A 14,270-nucleotide genomic window follows, 5' to 3' on the forward strand; every position below is an offset into this window, starting at 1 on the left:
TCACATTTGGCATAGCTAGCTAGTTTCCCTTTTTGCCAAATAACGCAAATAATATGAACACGTTACATGACAGATTCCTTCGTATACAATCGTGTTTGTGGTTTATTTATTTAAGGTTGTTCAGTGTTTTTATTTTTTTAAGGACAGTAGTTGTTTTTGTTTTGTACTCCGGTCAAACAGGGGGCGCTGTGGAAAATGGTGTGTCACCAAACGGTCCATCATCTAATGAACAGTCAGCTAGTGGCCCTCCACTAGTTTTTGACAACAACGACTCTGTCGACAATGTTCTCATCTTGACTTTTGGCCCCATAACTGCCAATACTTACTCTAAGTTTGTTGACTTTTTATTTTTTGAAGTTACACACCATGGAGCCGTCTGCGCCCAAAAGGTTTGTGTACTTCCAACTGGTCTTAAACCAAGCTACTGCCTAGCTAGTTCGTTAGCTTAAAGGCTAATAGGCCTTTCAGACCAAACGCGTTTTGCGCAGCGGCAAAGAACGTCGTGGCGCGGCGCAAATCATTGGAAACAATCAGAGCGCAGCGGTACTTTTGCCGCGTTCGGTCTAAAACGTAGGCGGTAGGCAACGTAAGCTGTCGCTTAGCTAGTTTTATGCTAACTTAGTTAGCTTGACCAGTTTTCTGTCAAACTTTCTAACGTTACTCAGTTAAGACGAGTACATGGTTTTCGAGGTCACTCTTGACCAAAATAGCCAAGTCTTGTGTTAAAGCTTCGAATTGCTTTGTAGCTTTTTTTCGTAGTTGGGTAACTCCGTAAATGCATTAGGGAGCATTTTGATCTGGCTACGGTATTATTTGGACATGAAGTAAAAAAATGGATTGTGTGTGAGTTGAAACAATCTAACAAAACTCTGTAAAACAAATGAGTATCATTGGCAACCATTTAATGGCTAATTGGTGCTATTGTGATTCATGTGGTTGTCTTTCCAACTAAATGCTACAGGAGCTAATTTTCTTTGAAGATCATCTTTAACCTGGGAGGGAGAAAGAGCTGGTATCAATAACGTGATATATCTTTGTTGTTCTTTTCGTAATTGTACATTATACCCAACTATACAGTTAGCTTTATTGTGTAAGGTTACCTAACTGTGATGATTACCTATCACATGTTGATGATGTCTTCAGAGGGTTTGTTTTGTTCGACTAACGTTAACAGTCCTAAACCCAAATATATTCAATGTAACGTTATATAATTTGCAATGCTATTAAATGGCTAGAAACTGCCTAGCATTTGATTTCAGATGCTCCTATGGTATAGTAGTTTAGTTTGGTTTCACTACTTGTTTTAGGCAGACTATTATTCTGAAGTCACAATGTATCTGTTCCCTTTTCTTTCAGCAAGCTGAAAAAGCTGAGCGAGGACAGTTTGACCAAACAACCGGAGGAAGTGTTTGATGTTTTAGAGAAACTCGGTGAAGGGTAAGATGTTTGTGTCATGACTAACCTCGGTTTCCACTGTGTACCACTGACTGAAACTTATTATTTGTACTTTCGTCTGTACTTTTTAAGATGCGACTCATTTGCTGTGTAATGCATTTATTTGTTAATATTATCATGTATAAAATGCACTCTGGACATATTGTGACTTTTGTGTACGTGCGTTTGTAGTTCCTATGGCAGCGTGTTCAAAGCCATCCATAAGGAGTCAGGCCAGGTGGTGGCAATCAAGCAGGTTCCTGTGGAGTCTGATCTGCAGGAGATCATCAAAGAGATTTCCATCATGCAGCAGTGTGACAGGTTAGAGGAGAACACAGCTCTCTGACGTCTTGAGGTTTTTCACTTTTGCTGTTTTTGTTCTTAACAAAACTTTGTCTTCTCTTTTGATAACCACTTTTTTTTCATTTTCATTTCCTTTTAGCCCTTACGTAGTGAAATACTATGGCAGCTACTTCAAAAACACAGACCTGTGGATTGTCATGGAGTACTGTGGAGCCGGCTCTGTCTCTGACATCATCAGACTGCGCAACAAGACGGTGGGTACAGACATAGAGAGAATATTAAAATGTTAGTGGTTCACAACTGATCAGAGTTTATATTTCTATGTTATATTTTAACTCCAAGCAGATTGTGGAAATGTATATCCTAGACTGAAATAGTTTGACCAAGACATTGACATTAACAAGACATTGCTTTTTAATACCTATAATGGTGATAAAACCCTCAGTGGCCATTGCTGTAGACACTGACATAACAATTTTAATAATTTGCCATGCTTATTTAACTGTGTAGTAAGAGGGAAAATGTCCTGGTTGATTATGTCTGTGACTTTGCAAAACTGATTACATGAAAAATACAACAAAGTCACACTTGCGTTAGTCTAATTTCTTTGTTTGGATCCTATTTTATCTGTGTGTTTTCTTGCTCCTTTTTGTTACAGTTGACTGAGGAAGAGATTGCCACTATCCTGAAGTCGACACTGAAGGGTCTTGAGTACCTTCACTTCATGAGGAAGATCCATCGGGACATCAAGGCAGGAAACATCCTCCTCAACACTGAGGGACATGCCAAACTGGCAGACTTTGGAGTTGCTGGACAATTAACGGTAACATTATTGCAGTTGTTTAAGGGTTTGTACCAGTGACAGCAAAGTGAATGTTCTTGGTAAACTTCCACTTGGAATGTATAATCTTTCACTGATTTTGTGAATCCATATTAAGTGATTCAAAAACTTCAAGTCCATAATGATGATACCGGCATTGTTTTTTCTCTGAAGGACACCATGGCAAAGAGAAACACTGTAATTGGTACTCCGTTCTGGATGGCCCCAGAGGTGATCCAGGAGATCGGCTACAACTGTGTGGCTGACATCTGGTCCCTGGGCATCACGTCCATAGAGATGGCAGAGGGCAAACCTCCCTATGCTGACATCCATCCCATGAGAGTGAGTGTAAAAATAGTTTGAAGAAGTGGGTGCTTAGACCCAATCCGTCAGCTCTGAACCAGGGGTTGGTAGAAAGTTTGGATTTGAGGTACCTATAGAACAAACAGCTGACATAATTCTTTCATGAATCCTTGTCTTTGTTATTCCATCTGACTCTTTGAAACCTCTTTGTGTTCTTCCAGGCGATCTTCATGATCCCCACCAACCCTCCTCCCACATTCAGGAAGCCAGAGCTTTGGTCAGATGACTTTACAGACTTTGTCAAGAAGTGTCTGGTCAAGAATCCAGAGCAAAGAGCAACCGCCACGCAGCTCCTACAGGTTGGAGGAAGGAAGGACACACACACACACACACACACACACACACACACACACAGATATCAACTTATAATAGCAGAACATCAACACCTAGGTGTATGCACTCAGAGAAACTCTGATGTAGGAATACTTTGTATAAGTATATGCAAGGGGTGAACAAAATAACATAGATGCTCCATTTGTGTTGACACCGTGTCAGAGAGTATTTGAGTCACTTAACATTACCACAACACTTTTATTTTTGTTCTTTTGGATGTCCAGCACCCATTTATCAGCCAGGCCAAGCCGGTCACAATCCTTAGAGATCTGATTACTGAAGCCATGGAGATGAAGGCCAAGAGGCAGCAGGAGCAGCAGAGAGAGCTGGAGGAGGAGGATGACAACTCTGTACGTAAGCTGAGATGTTAACCATAAACTTGACTTGATTAGAAGGCTATATTTTGAAGCTATATGACTAAATGTCCTCCAGGAGGAGGAGACAGAGGTGGACTCTCACACTATGGTGAAGTCGGGCTCAGAGGGTGCAGGGACCATGCGGGCCACCAGCACCATGAGTGATGGGGCACAGACCATGATTGAACACGGCAGCACCATGCTAGAGTCTGACCTGGGCACAATGGTCATCAACAGTGATGATGATGACGAGGAGGAGGAAGACCAGGGATCAATGAGGAGTGAGCACACACACATGATGTTTATTCAGTTATTGGGAGAAAGGGGATTGAATTGTAATCTCATCCGCACTCCATAAAACAGTTTTTTAAGTTAAAAAAGTTTAAGTTAAATGAGGGCCTGAGCCAACGGTAAAGTGTCAATGTTCTTAGTTTTAGTAGTCTGTAAGATTGTCATAGAGGGGTGAAGGTATGGCAAAAATAGAGTATTAACTAAGGAGACTATTCAGGTGTTGAAACAAAACCCTCTCTCTCCTCCACAGGGCACGCCACCCCCCAACAGCCAATACGTCCATCCTTCATGGACTATTTTGACAAGCAGGACTCCAACAAGGCAGCCCAGCAGCAGGAGAATTACAACCATAACCAGCCACAGGAGCAGCCCGGCTACCACATCCAGTCCAAGAATGTCTTCCCTGACAACTGGAAGGTGCCTCAGGATGGAGACTTTGACTTTGTGAGTAACATCTACCATAAGCATGGATTGTACTGCTTTAATTAATGGGGCACTGGTGTTTAATTAAAGGAATTAAACACCAGTGCCTCAGTGTTTTTAAAAAAATATATATATATACCAAAAGTAGGGCTGGACCCGAATATTTGTTTGGTGGGTTAGTATTCAAATTGAAAATTTCACATTCGAATATTCGTTTTTTTTTTAGTTTTTTTTATTTTGGTTTATTTATTTTCTGCATTTATCTCTCGTTCACACTCCAGTCCAGTTGGTGGCGGTAATGCACATTTAAGTTGGTTTGCCAACCGCCAATAAACTACAAAGAAGAAGAAGAAGATACTGTCGGACTCTGTACACAATGACGCCCACTTCGAGCATTTAGCAAGCTGGGCAGAGAAGCTAGCGGCGATAACAAGTGCGGAAATGGAAAACGTTTGTTTCTCGTTTTTCCGTTGTGATTCGGCCAGAAACTTCAACATTGTGAGGCGAAGAGATCGTTTTTGAATATAAAGCTTGGATATTACATTTCCTTGGAGTCTTGGGGATTTATGAAAATCAAGTTTTGGTCAAAATACCACTTTGTTGCTGAAAGGACAACGACAACAGGTATGCATGCACTCTCGGCTTCGCAGATTACGGCTAAATTGTTTTATTTTATTTTACTTTGTAACAGTTGTGTACATGGCTGTATATTTTAAAGATGTAATGCTTTAAAGTTATAAAAACGCTCATGAGTGGAAGTTTTATCGAGGTTACAGCGACGCCCCAGTCACAAAGTGTCCCGTTGACGAGACGGTGATCCTTGAGGTTAAAAGTTTATTAATTCTGAACGCGTCTGGCCTGTCTATCTATATTGCACCAAATACGACACTGCACTCCCTTGTGAAGTCGTTTGGATGAAAGGTTCTCAAAAAAATCAAAATGCAAACAAACAGACACATAGAGATTCCTGCCTTTATTAGAGATAATAATATGTTCAGCCCCCTCTCTCCGAAGCTTCGAATATTCGATGCTCATTACTACCGAAGCTTCGAAGCTCAAAAAATGGTATTCGGACCAGCCCTAACCAAAAGCGAAACAGTTCTTGCAATATTATTCTCAACAAGACACTAAATATGACTCATTCCTTCTCCATTGTTTGTCTGTTTCTGATTGTGTGCTGTTGATCAGCTGAAGAACCTGGACTTTGAGGAGCTGCAGCTGCGCCTGACTGCCTTGGATCCCATGATGGAGCGGGAGATTGAGGAGCTCAGGCAGCGATACACCGCCAAGAGACAGCCCATCCTGGATGCCATGGATGCCAAGAAGAGACGACAACAGAACTTCTGAGTGCCCCTTCTTCTAGTCTTGGTTTCCCAAAGCCACCATCACCACAAAACTTACGTCCCTTTGACTCAGAGGAACTAAGATGACCGTCTGTCTTTGTTGAAAACCCACTGTTGTTCTAACTGACTGCCAACTGCCTCTAAATGAAGTTGGATGTTTCTTTTACATCCATTTTGGCTCCTGGAATCTACACTTATCTGCCTTGTTTCTACACTATGTCTAGATGCTGTTCCTCCAAATCTTATATTTGTTTCTATTGTTCCTATAAAGTTGCCCTCCCATGAATAATACTCAGGACTGCAGCCAAAGAGAGAATGGAGGCATGGCTATTATACACCTGAAAGTCACAACACAAATTTCTCCTTTTCCAAATGAAATAACGTTCCATATCACACAGAAAGCCCTTTGGGAATCCCCATCAACCCATAAGGAAGCCTATCCTCTGGCAGTAGCAGCAGTATAATCACAGTGGTCAATGACAAGTGGTATTTTTTTTTTCCTTAGACTTTTTCAGTGTAAATATAATATAGAGCCTAGTTTGGAAATACCTGCAACAAAAAGCTGTGGAGGCTTGTCCATGACCAAAGACAATCAAGATGATGCTGATTAAGTTGAGAATGCCTTAAAATATTTAAAACCTGGTTTTAAAATACAAAACAGAATATTACAACCAAGTCGTGAGCTGGTTAAATCCATTTCCTCACTTGGAGATGAGTTGGAAGTGGACTGTGGAATGCTGCAAGAATGGACAGAAATGACGGAAATCATGTGGGTGGTGAAGAACGGATCATGCATGTTATCATCATGGTGGACTTGAAAATTCAAAAACATGCTTCATTATCATTTATTTAATTACGTTGTTTTGGGGCTTCTTTTAAACATTCAGTGCACTGGCTATATTGACTCCATGCATCTTGGTGTCTCATAACACACCAGTCCCACTTACCCACTGCTCTTTCCTTGACAAAATGATCCACTTCACTCAAAGTGGATTGAGTTGGCACCAAAATTCATTCCTACCTTTGAAAAAGCAAAGCATTCCAAAATACTACGACTTTTATTTTAATGTCCCTGCAGTCTTTAAAAACCTTGCAGATTTAGTTCTAATGATGTTTTCTGTAATTGTTTCACACTATGATTGATTAACTTCAGATTCCAATATGACTTTCTAAAGGCTCTGACACACCAACCTGACGGCCAACCGTCGGCAGAAAAGGCAGTCGGCTCCCCGAGGTCCAAAAAGTGCCTCGGAACACACCGAAACAACGGCGACTTGAGCGTACGTTCTGCGCGTGCGCAAGACGTAATACTTCTCCATAACAGCAGGCGGCGCTAACGTGTTGTCACCCAAAAAATGATAACCGGAAATGACGGAACATCTCTCTAGACCTTGTAAACAACAGTCATTGTTTTCATCAGAGAGTATTGATAGTAGTCAAGAAGGATCATTGTCATTTTTGCTAAACAGAAGAAAATACGATTGCTAGTAATGAGAAGATTCTGGCGTCAGCTCTGGTTATCTCGTGCACTGATTCGCTAGTCAAGGGCTAGCGCTCCACCAGTCAGATTTGGTAATTGAGTCCGACTGCCCACCGGCTGATTCAACAAGTCAAATCGGCCAAAATGAACGCCAACGGCTCCTCCGGCTGACAACGGAACACACGGAACAGACCGATAATCGGGTTGGTGTGTCAGCGCCTTAAAACTTTTAGACTAGATATTGAGCCATCTTATATGCAAAGCAGTGAAGAAGATGACCAGTGCTGGACACGACTACTCCTGTAAACTGACATGTGACTGTAAAAGACTCAAGTGACTGACTGATACTTGAAAAAAACCAAACCCCTGCACCGGTCTGAGACTCATTTAAAAAAAAAAAATTATTAGGATTTTTTTAAGCAAATTTCCTGCAGCCTATATCAATGTTTCAGCAGGTATGATTGAGAATGTGCTGTTTTTGTTTTCTCCATTACAGTTTTCTGACATTTAGATAGGAATGAACATGTACACATGCTCATTATTTACACAAAACTGTCAGTGCAGTGATTGTTTTCCTTAAACAAATTGAAAGAAAATGTTGTGTTTATCCTAAAAATATAAACATTGGCTGTTAAAAGATTATCTGCTCTCAAATATTGATATAATTATTGGACTCAAAATCCATTGTCAGTTGGGCTTTATTTCACAATTTTGAATGTTTCATTGAAAACTCTTGCTACTCTCACTTCATGAGAGAAAAACTTCTCTCTTGTGGTTGTTTAGTTTTGACATATTGAATTTACACGTGCTAATATTGACCCTTTGAAGAATTCTTTAAATATATGTAAAATATGTCTGCAGGTTTCTGTTACATATGTTAATATGCAGTCTTGATGGTTCAGCCCATACTGCATATTAATTGACATTTTGATAATACCATAATCTTATAAATATACTTGTGTACACTATCTTATTTCTCATCTGTTGGACATTTTAAACAACTGAATCCAAATTTCAATTAGTAATGTTTCTTTTGAATGATCATATCTGTAAGTTTTTTTTTTTTGTCTTATTTTTTAACTGTTCTTTTACAGAAATCAATAACATCCTTGCCATGCATTGTTTTCATGAATTAAGCCGGTTGGCAACTTACACACAAGCATTCACAATTTATTTATTAAATGTGTTTAAAACTTTTTATTTTTGTGACGCTGGTTTAAATCTTGTAGCTGATTTGGCTGTTAATATTTCTGCCCTTTGTCAAACCGATGTGGCTTGATTTCTGCGTGTTTTAGACTGCATGTTTATAATTATGTTTGCTATTTAGTAGAATGCTATTGTATTAACTGCACAGATAAGAGTACTGTTAATATGGAAGCTGGATTTTCAGCTTTAACAGACACTATTTGCGCTGTACAATTTAAAAAATAAATAAATAAAAGCCCCGTTTGAAATGTGACATTGTAGAGAATCTGACAGTTATCTGAAATCACTTTTTGATATATATAGATATATGATTTTGTTTTCATTTATTTCACTGTTATTTCCACTATATAATACCTTCTGATTCTGACTTAAGCATGTAGAGTGGAATGTAAACATTTATGTTTGAATCACCTAATTTATTATCTTTTGTTTGTAATACTTTATTTTGAAAAGGTGCAAGAAATAATAAAAGTTACTTATACTTAACCACAACTGCAGTGGAATGCTTTCATCTTAAATCTGAGTTTATAAAAGGAGACTTGAACCTACTCAATTGCAGTAGAAACCATCATGAATGACCACCTGTCGTACCGTTACTCTTCTACTAGGGACGCTCCTGTTTTCTGTTTGCACGCAGGAGCTCCTCCAAAACTATGCAGCGTTCACTTGTTACCCGACATTACGGTAGACTTTACGGCAGCAACTCTTCCTGCTTTGTATGAATTGTTGCACATGCACAACGACTCCTTTCCGTTCACAGCCACTCTGGTAGAAAGACTTGGGGAAACAAATCAGGAAAACATGTCTGCACTCAACAGAAAGATCGTCAACACTACATCAGCCCCGGCTGCCATCGGTCCATACAGGTAAGGAAACTTACAGATGCATACTGTATGCATCTTTTTTTTTTTATAGCGACACTTGGGGTGCAGAAGCAGGTACATAAAGTGTTTGTATGAATGGATGAATCACAAGGACAGTCCAATGTTTGATCAGGGGCGGGGCTTAGTGTACAATGAACTCAACCTGCTTGACTTGACACCATAAAAAGTGCCAGAGTTGAACTTTTAGCAGAGAAGAAGCACCGCAGAGTAGAAACAGACAGCTGACATCATGGCATCTATTCGTCGACAAATCCCCTACACGCCAAAAGCCCCTGTCAGACAGGGAATATACAGGTAAGGATGTATGTCCTGAGAAATACTTTATCTGCACTTAACATCTAAATCTTCAGAAATGCAACAACAAAGAGCACCTTGTTTTCTAATTACCTGATGAAAACCAAATTAACTGAAACGATCAGAACTCTTCTGACAAAAATACAAGTCTAGTGCGTTTGTCGCTTTCAATTCAGTCTGCGCACAATGTGAGGGGTGTTCCTGCTCTGGCCGATTGGCTGTCAGTGTGGGTGGAGTAACGTCTGACTGGATGGCCTCTGATTTATCTTGGATTCCAGGATCCACGTTTCTTTAGCCATTGTTGGTGTCTGGTGGTAAAATGTTCCTATCTGTCATTTGACTTGATAAACTACCACAAAAAAGTAGCACAAAATGACTGGGATTTTAGATTATGAAATCCAGGTTTCAGAATCATAAGACTGATCACTGATCACACTTGTCATTGAGATATTTAAAGTGTAGATACATTTTTTTGTTTTTGTTTGCATACCTTTTTTATTTTTTTAGTCAACCATCAGAGAGAATCATTTAACATCATGCAATTGTACATGCTGTTCATTCATAAGTGAGAAAAATAAGATCATTATTTCATTTGAGAAGTATTTAAAGCAGATTAAAAGGGGGGGCAGTGGATTGTATCATGTGGACGCGCAGACAGTTTTGTTGTCATTACTTAGAATTCCTCATGGGGGTGGCAGAAACTACGCACTATAGCTTTAAAGTGTGAAGCTGTCTAAGTGTAGTGTATTTGTCGGTCTGTGTTTGTGTCTCATCTTCAGCCAGTCGGTGGTTGTGGACAGAACAATGTACATCTCGGGTCAGCTGGGAATGGACGTGGCCTCTGGTCAGCTGGTAGATGGAGGGGTGCAGGCCCAGGCAAAACAGGTGAGGAAATTTTCTCCCAGAGTAGTAAGTTAACACCGTTTCCATCAGTAATTTCCATTTAAGATCATCAAGAAGCACAGTTGTTTTATTTACATGGAGCATATAGGCACAGAGTGTAGAGTAGTGCTACTTATTAGAGCACAATACGATATTAAATTGTTTTCTATTTGTTTCATGCTTTTGATAACTTATGAAGTTTTTTGCAGCCAAAGAAAATGGAAATTGACAGAGATCACCAAAGAAACACAAAAAGTTCTTCCAGTCATAGAAGTAAAACCCATAAAATAAATGGATAAAAACAGAACATTAAACGGACAAAACAACAAAATCAATACACTGACAGCGATGAATCAAAATAAGAGGATGTTTCCCAGGTCTCATCTGAATTCAATTCAATCTGAACCACCAAGGTGATATTAAATATTGATTGACTGTATCACAATCATCCCTCAGGCTCTCGTCAATATGGGGGAGATTCTTAAAGCTGCTGGCTGTGACTACACTAATGGTGAGATCCCAGTACTGTCCGGCTGTTCAGTAACTCAGCTGCTGCTCATGTGTTTTTATATGATTTGATCAAACATTCTAAACTTAACTCTTCTAATTTCAGTGGTGAAGACAACTGTGCTGCTCGCCGATATCAACGACTTTAACAGCGTCAATGAGGTCTACAAAACATGTAAGGCAATACTTTATTCATTTTAACGCTCAGTGTGTTATATTTAATGCGAGAAAGTAGATTATAATGGAAAACATATGTGGTCATCTAATCGAATTGGTAAAATGTCCTGTCATGTTTTTCTCTCATATTTCTATATATTCTAATATATGAAAGCAGCCACACAGTGGCAGCCTTTAACAAGGTTGTCAGAGCTCCTGTTACATCAGTGACCATGTCACCTATACAAGCAGTCTACTTTATTCACTTTATATAAGCACCACTGTTGTGGTCCCGTCACAGAATCCTGACCGTTCTGCCTGCACGAACACCTGAGTCACTGTGTCTTTGAGCAAGGCGCTGAATGTCTACCATCTCTGACAGTGCTGATGTGTAGCCTACCGTTTGCTTTGTGAAGGAAGGTATGATTAATTAAAAAAATATATATTTTCAAATTATCTTGATGGTCATACATGTTCCTGTGTATGGAGCCATCCATCTTACAATACATGCGGTTCTGTACAAGTGTTCCAATCCAGCACACAATTTACTGAGAAATTACAATGAAGCACCGTAAAAGTCTGTCATTACTCCAGCAGCAGACTCTAGGATCCGTATATGTGGCGCCTCATATTTCACGAACATCTCTCAGAAAATGACTGCTGACGGATGAAGCAGTCACCTGTCAGGCAGGCTCACTCAGCCTCCTCTCACAGTCTGGGCATTTCCTCCTGGATCACAACAGACCGGTGTAATGGAAGCTGCAGTGCCCAGTGAGTTGTAAATGGACACCGTCATGTAGGCACACAGATGTAACCTAACCCTCCCAGCAAGCTTTGCTGCGCAGGCCATTGACTCGGGTATAGGTCCTGAGCTCTCCCACTTCCCTCCTAACTTTACTCAACCCTGAACCACAGACGGAGAACTTTCCCTGACCCTGATGAGAAGAAGGAGAGGACACGTGTGATCCAAAGTCATGTGAATTTTGACTTCACAGGCCAAAGTTTTGACTATGTCGGAGTGTGATTATTTGGATTTGCATTGTGAGCTTTGTCTCTAATATAAAACAGTTTTTGTCTTCTGAAAAATGTCATGTTTCCCATCTGCTTAACACATTACTTTTATTCGTTCTAGTGTTTTAAAACAAAGTATGCATTGTTAGTTGCTGGTGCACCGGAAATATTATCTATGATGTTTATCAATGACTTTTCTCTATAAATGATCCATTCATGGAGAAGAGTCAAAGATTAACCTGGTCCAATATGCTTTTGATAGAATGGAAATGTTTTCCTTCCAGTTTTCAGCAGTAACTTCCCTGCCAGAGCTGCCTACCAAGTCGCTGCTCTCCCCAGAGTGAGTACAAACAAAACCTGTACACCAATATAGAACTGCAGTACCCGGTGGTATACATGATTCATACATCAATACACATGGGGTGGTGTGATTCATGGTAGCTAGATGCATGCTCATTCATCCGTGCCATGTATTTTCCATCATCCGGCAGTTTTCACTATATTGAATGTACTGTATTTCAACACTTTGTTAAGACTGTAATATATCCACAGCTATTAGATGGATCACTATGACATGTTGCACAGACATTACCCTAGGATGAATTGTAATAACTTTGGTGATCCCCTCAATTTTCATCTAGTGGCATCATCAAGTTAAAATTGTTGTCCTAATACTTCGGTTTATAACCAAATACCTGCAAAATTAATGGCATTCACATCAGCAAGTCTATCAGCAAATTTAGTGCTAATTAGCAAATGTTAGCATGCTAGGGTCCCAACTCTCACACTTTTGCTGTAAGATCGTCTTACACTCTCACACTACCGAACAAATCTAAAACAATAGTTGTATAGGTTAAATAAGGCTTTCTCTGCACACACAGGAACAACGTCTGAACTTCAGTTTTTATCCCACATTTTGGCACTAATATTGGTTCAGAAAAATCCCAGAGAAGCATTGTATTCTTATTACCCACATTGCCTTCTTCCCCATGTCCTCATTGTCTCCTTTGTGTCTTCAGGGTGGTCTGGTGGAAATTGAGGCGGTTGCTGTTCTCGGTCCTCTCTCAGATTGCTGACTAGACAGCCACATCCCAAACAAGCTGTAGTCTAATCATCAAGTGACCTTTTATAGTGGAGGAATAGTGGGAGCCTTAGAGTATTTCCAGATGACACATGAAAGACCAAACTAGGATCTTGTTGACTTTCTTTTTCCATATTTTAAGGTTTTAGCATACATTTGTTTCTCCTCTGGCCACTGTAGCTGGTTGACTACACTTCTGAATTACTTTCAGTATTCTACCACTTTAGATTAAAACCCTGAACAATAGAGCAGCACTTAATTAACCATCATAGAACAAAATGTAATGATAAAGTGGGTGAGTGCACAACCCATTCCTGGTCACAGTGGCCAGATTCAGCTTCGTCTTGGTGCTGTTTATAGTTTGGTATCTCATCTTCTGTTCGGTTACAGAGAAATACTTTAACATATTTTAAAAGCTCAGCTCTCACTAATAAAAACACATGTAGCACCATCTCTGATTCTAAAATGGTTATTTTGCCTTAAAACGTCACATCCGACAAAGAAAGTGCATGTGTCGTTTTTAACGTGGTCTTTTTAATTTTTTGACAGTTCATAGCTTATTACAGATTTTAGGCCATCTTTCCAGAGAGAAATCATGACACCTCAGAAACAAAAGTTTCAAATGTACACTTATCTTATTGATGCTCCTATATTGATGTGTACTGTCCTCAGCTCTTCATAATTATTACAAACATGGTTGTAAAATCAAAGCCAGCTACCCAAAAATAAAATAAGTTCATAAATCAAATATATTTTGGCTTTGGTTTCCTTAGAATTATAATTTTTGTAGAAAAGTAAAGAATGGATTCCTAGGTTCAAGTTAAATTGAAAATCTGCTATTATAAATTTCTATACAGATAATAAATAGAATTTAAGTTATCCTGACATGGTGACATCATCTGAAAATAAAGACTAAGTGCTGTAGAACTCTACAGTTTGCAAAGAGAAACTGCAGCCATACATCATCATAAGGGGAAGAAGGCACAGTGATGACTGAGGAACCCTGGCTGAAAGTGATTTATCAAAGCAGGGTCTGCATCTTGGCAACGAGGCGATGTCTTTCACATGCAAACACACATCTACACATTCTTTCACTCATGCAT

The 14,270-nt window shown here is 39.6% G+C and overlaps 2 protein-coding genes across 3 annotated transcripts; both read left to right on the top strand.

The window, feature by feature from the left end:
* Positions 1 to 11: 11 nt before the first annotated feature.
* stk3 (serine/threonine kinase 3 (STE20 homolog, yeast)) lies at positions 12 to 6,910 on the top strand. Its single transcript, XM_028596785.1, has 11 exons — positions 12 to 389; positions 1,357 to 1,437; positions 1,627 to 1,755; positions 1,877 to 1,991; positions 2,396 to 2,560; positions 2,732 to 2,899; positions 3,082 to 3,219; positions 3,478 to 3,603; positions 3,686 to 3,890; positions 4,151 to 4,344; positions 5,512 to 6,910. Exons 1-11 carry the CDS (start codon positions 367 to 369, stop codon positions 5,668 to 5,670), a joined length of 1,503 nt encoding a protein of 500 aa, XP_028452586.1. The 5' UTR covers positions 12 to 366; the 3' UTR covers positions 5,671 to 6,910.
* A 2,028-nt stretch (positions 6,911 to 8,938) lies between these two features.
* rida (reactive intermediate imine deaminase A) lies at positions 8,939 to 13,620 on the top strand. 2 transcript variants are annotated; one of them, XM_028597470.1, is made up of 6 exons: positions 8,939 to 9,218; positions 10,310 to 10,415; positions 10,869 to 10,923; positions 11,026 to 11,094; positions 12,371 to 12,426; positions 13,106 to 13,620. In XM_028597470.1, exons 1-6 carry the CDS (start codon positions 9,085 to 9,087, stop codon positions 13,160 to 13,162), a joined length of 477 nt encoding a protein of 158 aa, XP_028453271.1. In that variant the 5' UTR covers positions 8,939 to 9,084; the 3' UTR covers positions 13,163 to 13,620. The 2 variants fall into 2 exon arrangements, with proteins under 2 accessions (XP_028453271.1, XP_028453273.1); XM_028597472.1 differs by lacking the exon at positions 8,939 to 9,218 and adding an exon at positions 9,328 to 9,530.
* Positions 13,621 to 14,270: the final 650 nt, after the last annotated feature.

Source organism: Perca flavescens, chromosome 14, assembly GCF_004354835.1.
Source record: "Perca flavescens isolate YP-PL-M2 chromosome 14, PFLA_1.0, whole genome shotgun sequence".
Classification (NCBI taxonomy): Eukaryota; Metazoa; Chordata; class Actinopteri; order Perciformes; family Percidae; genus Perca; species Perca flavescens.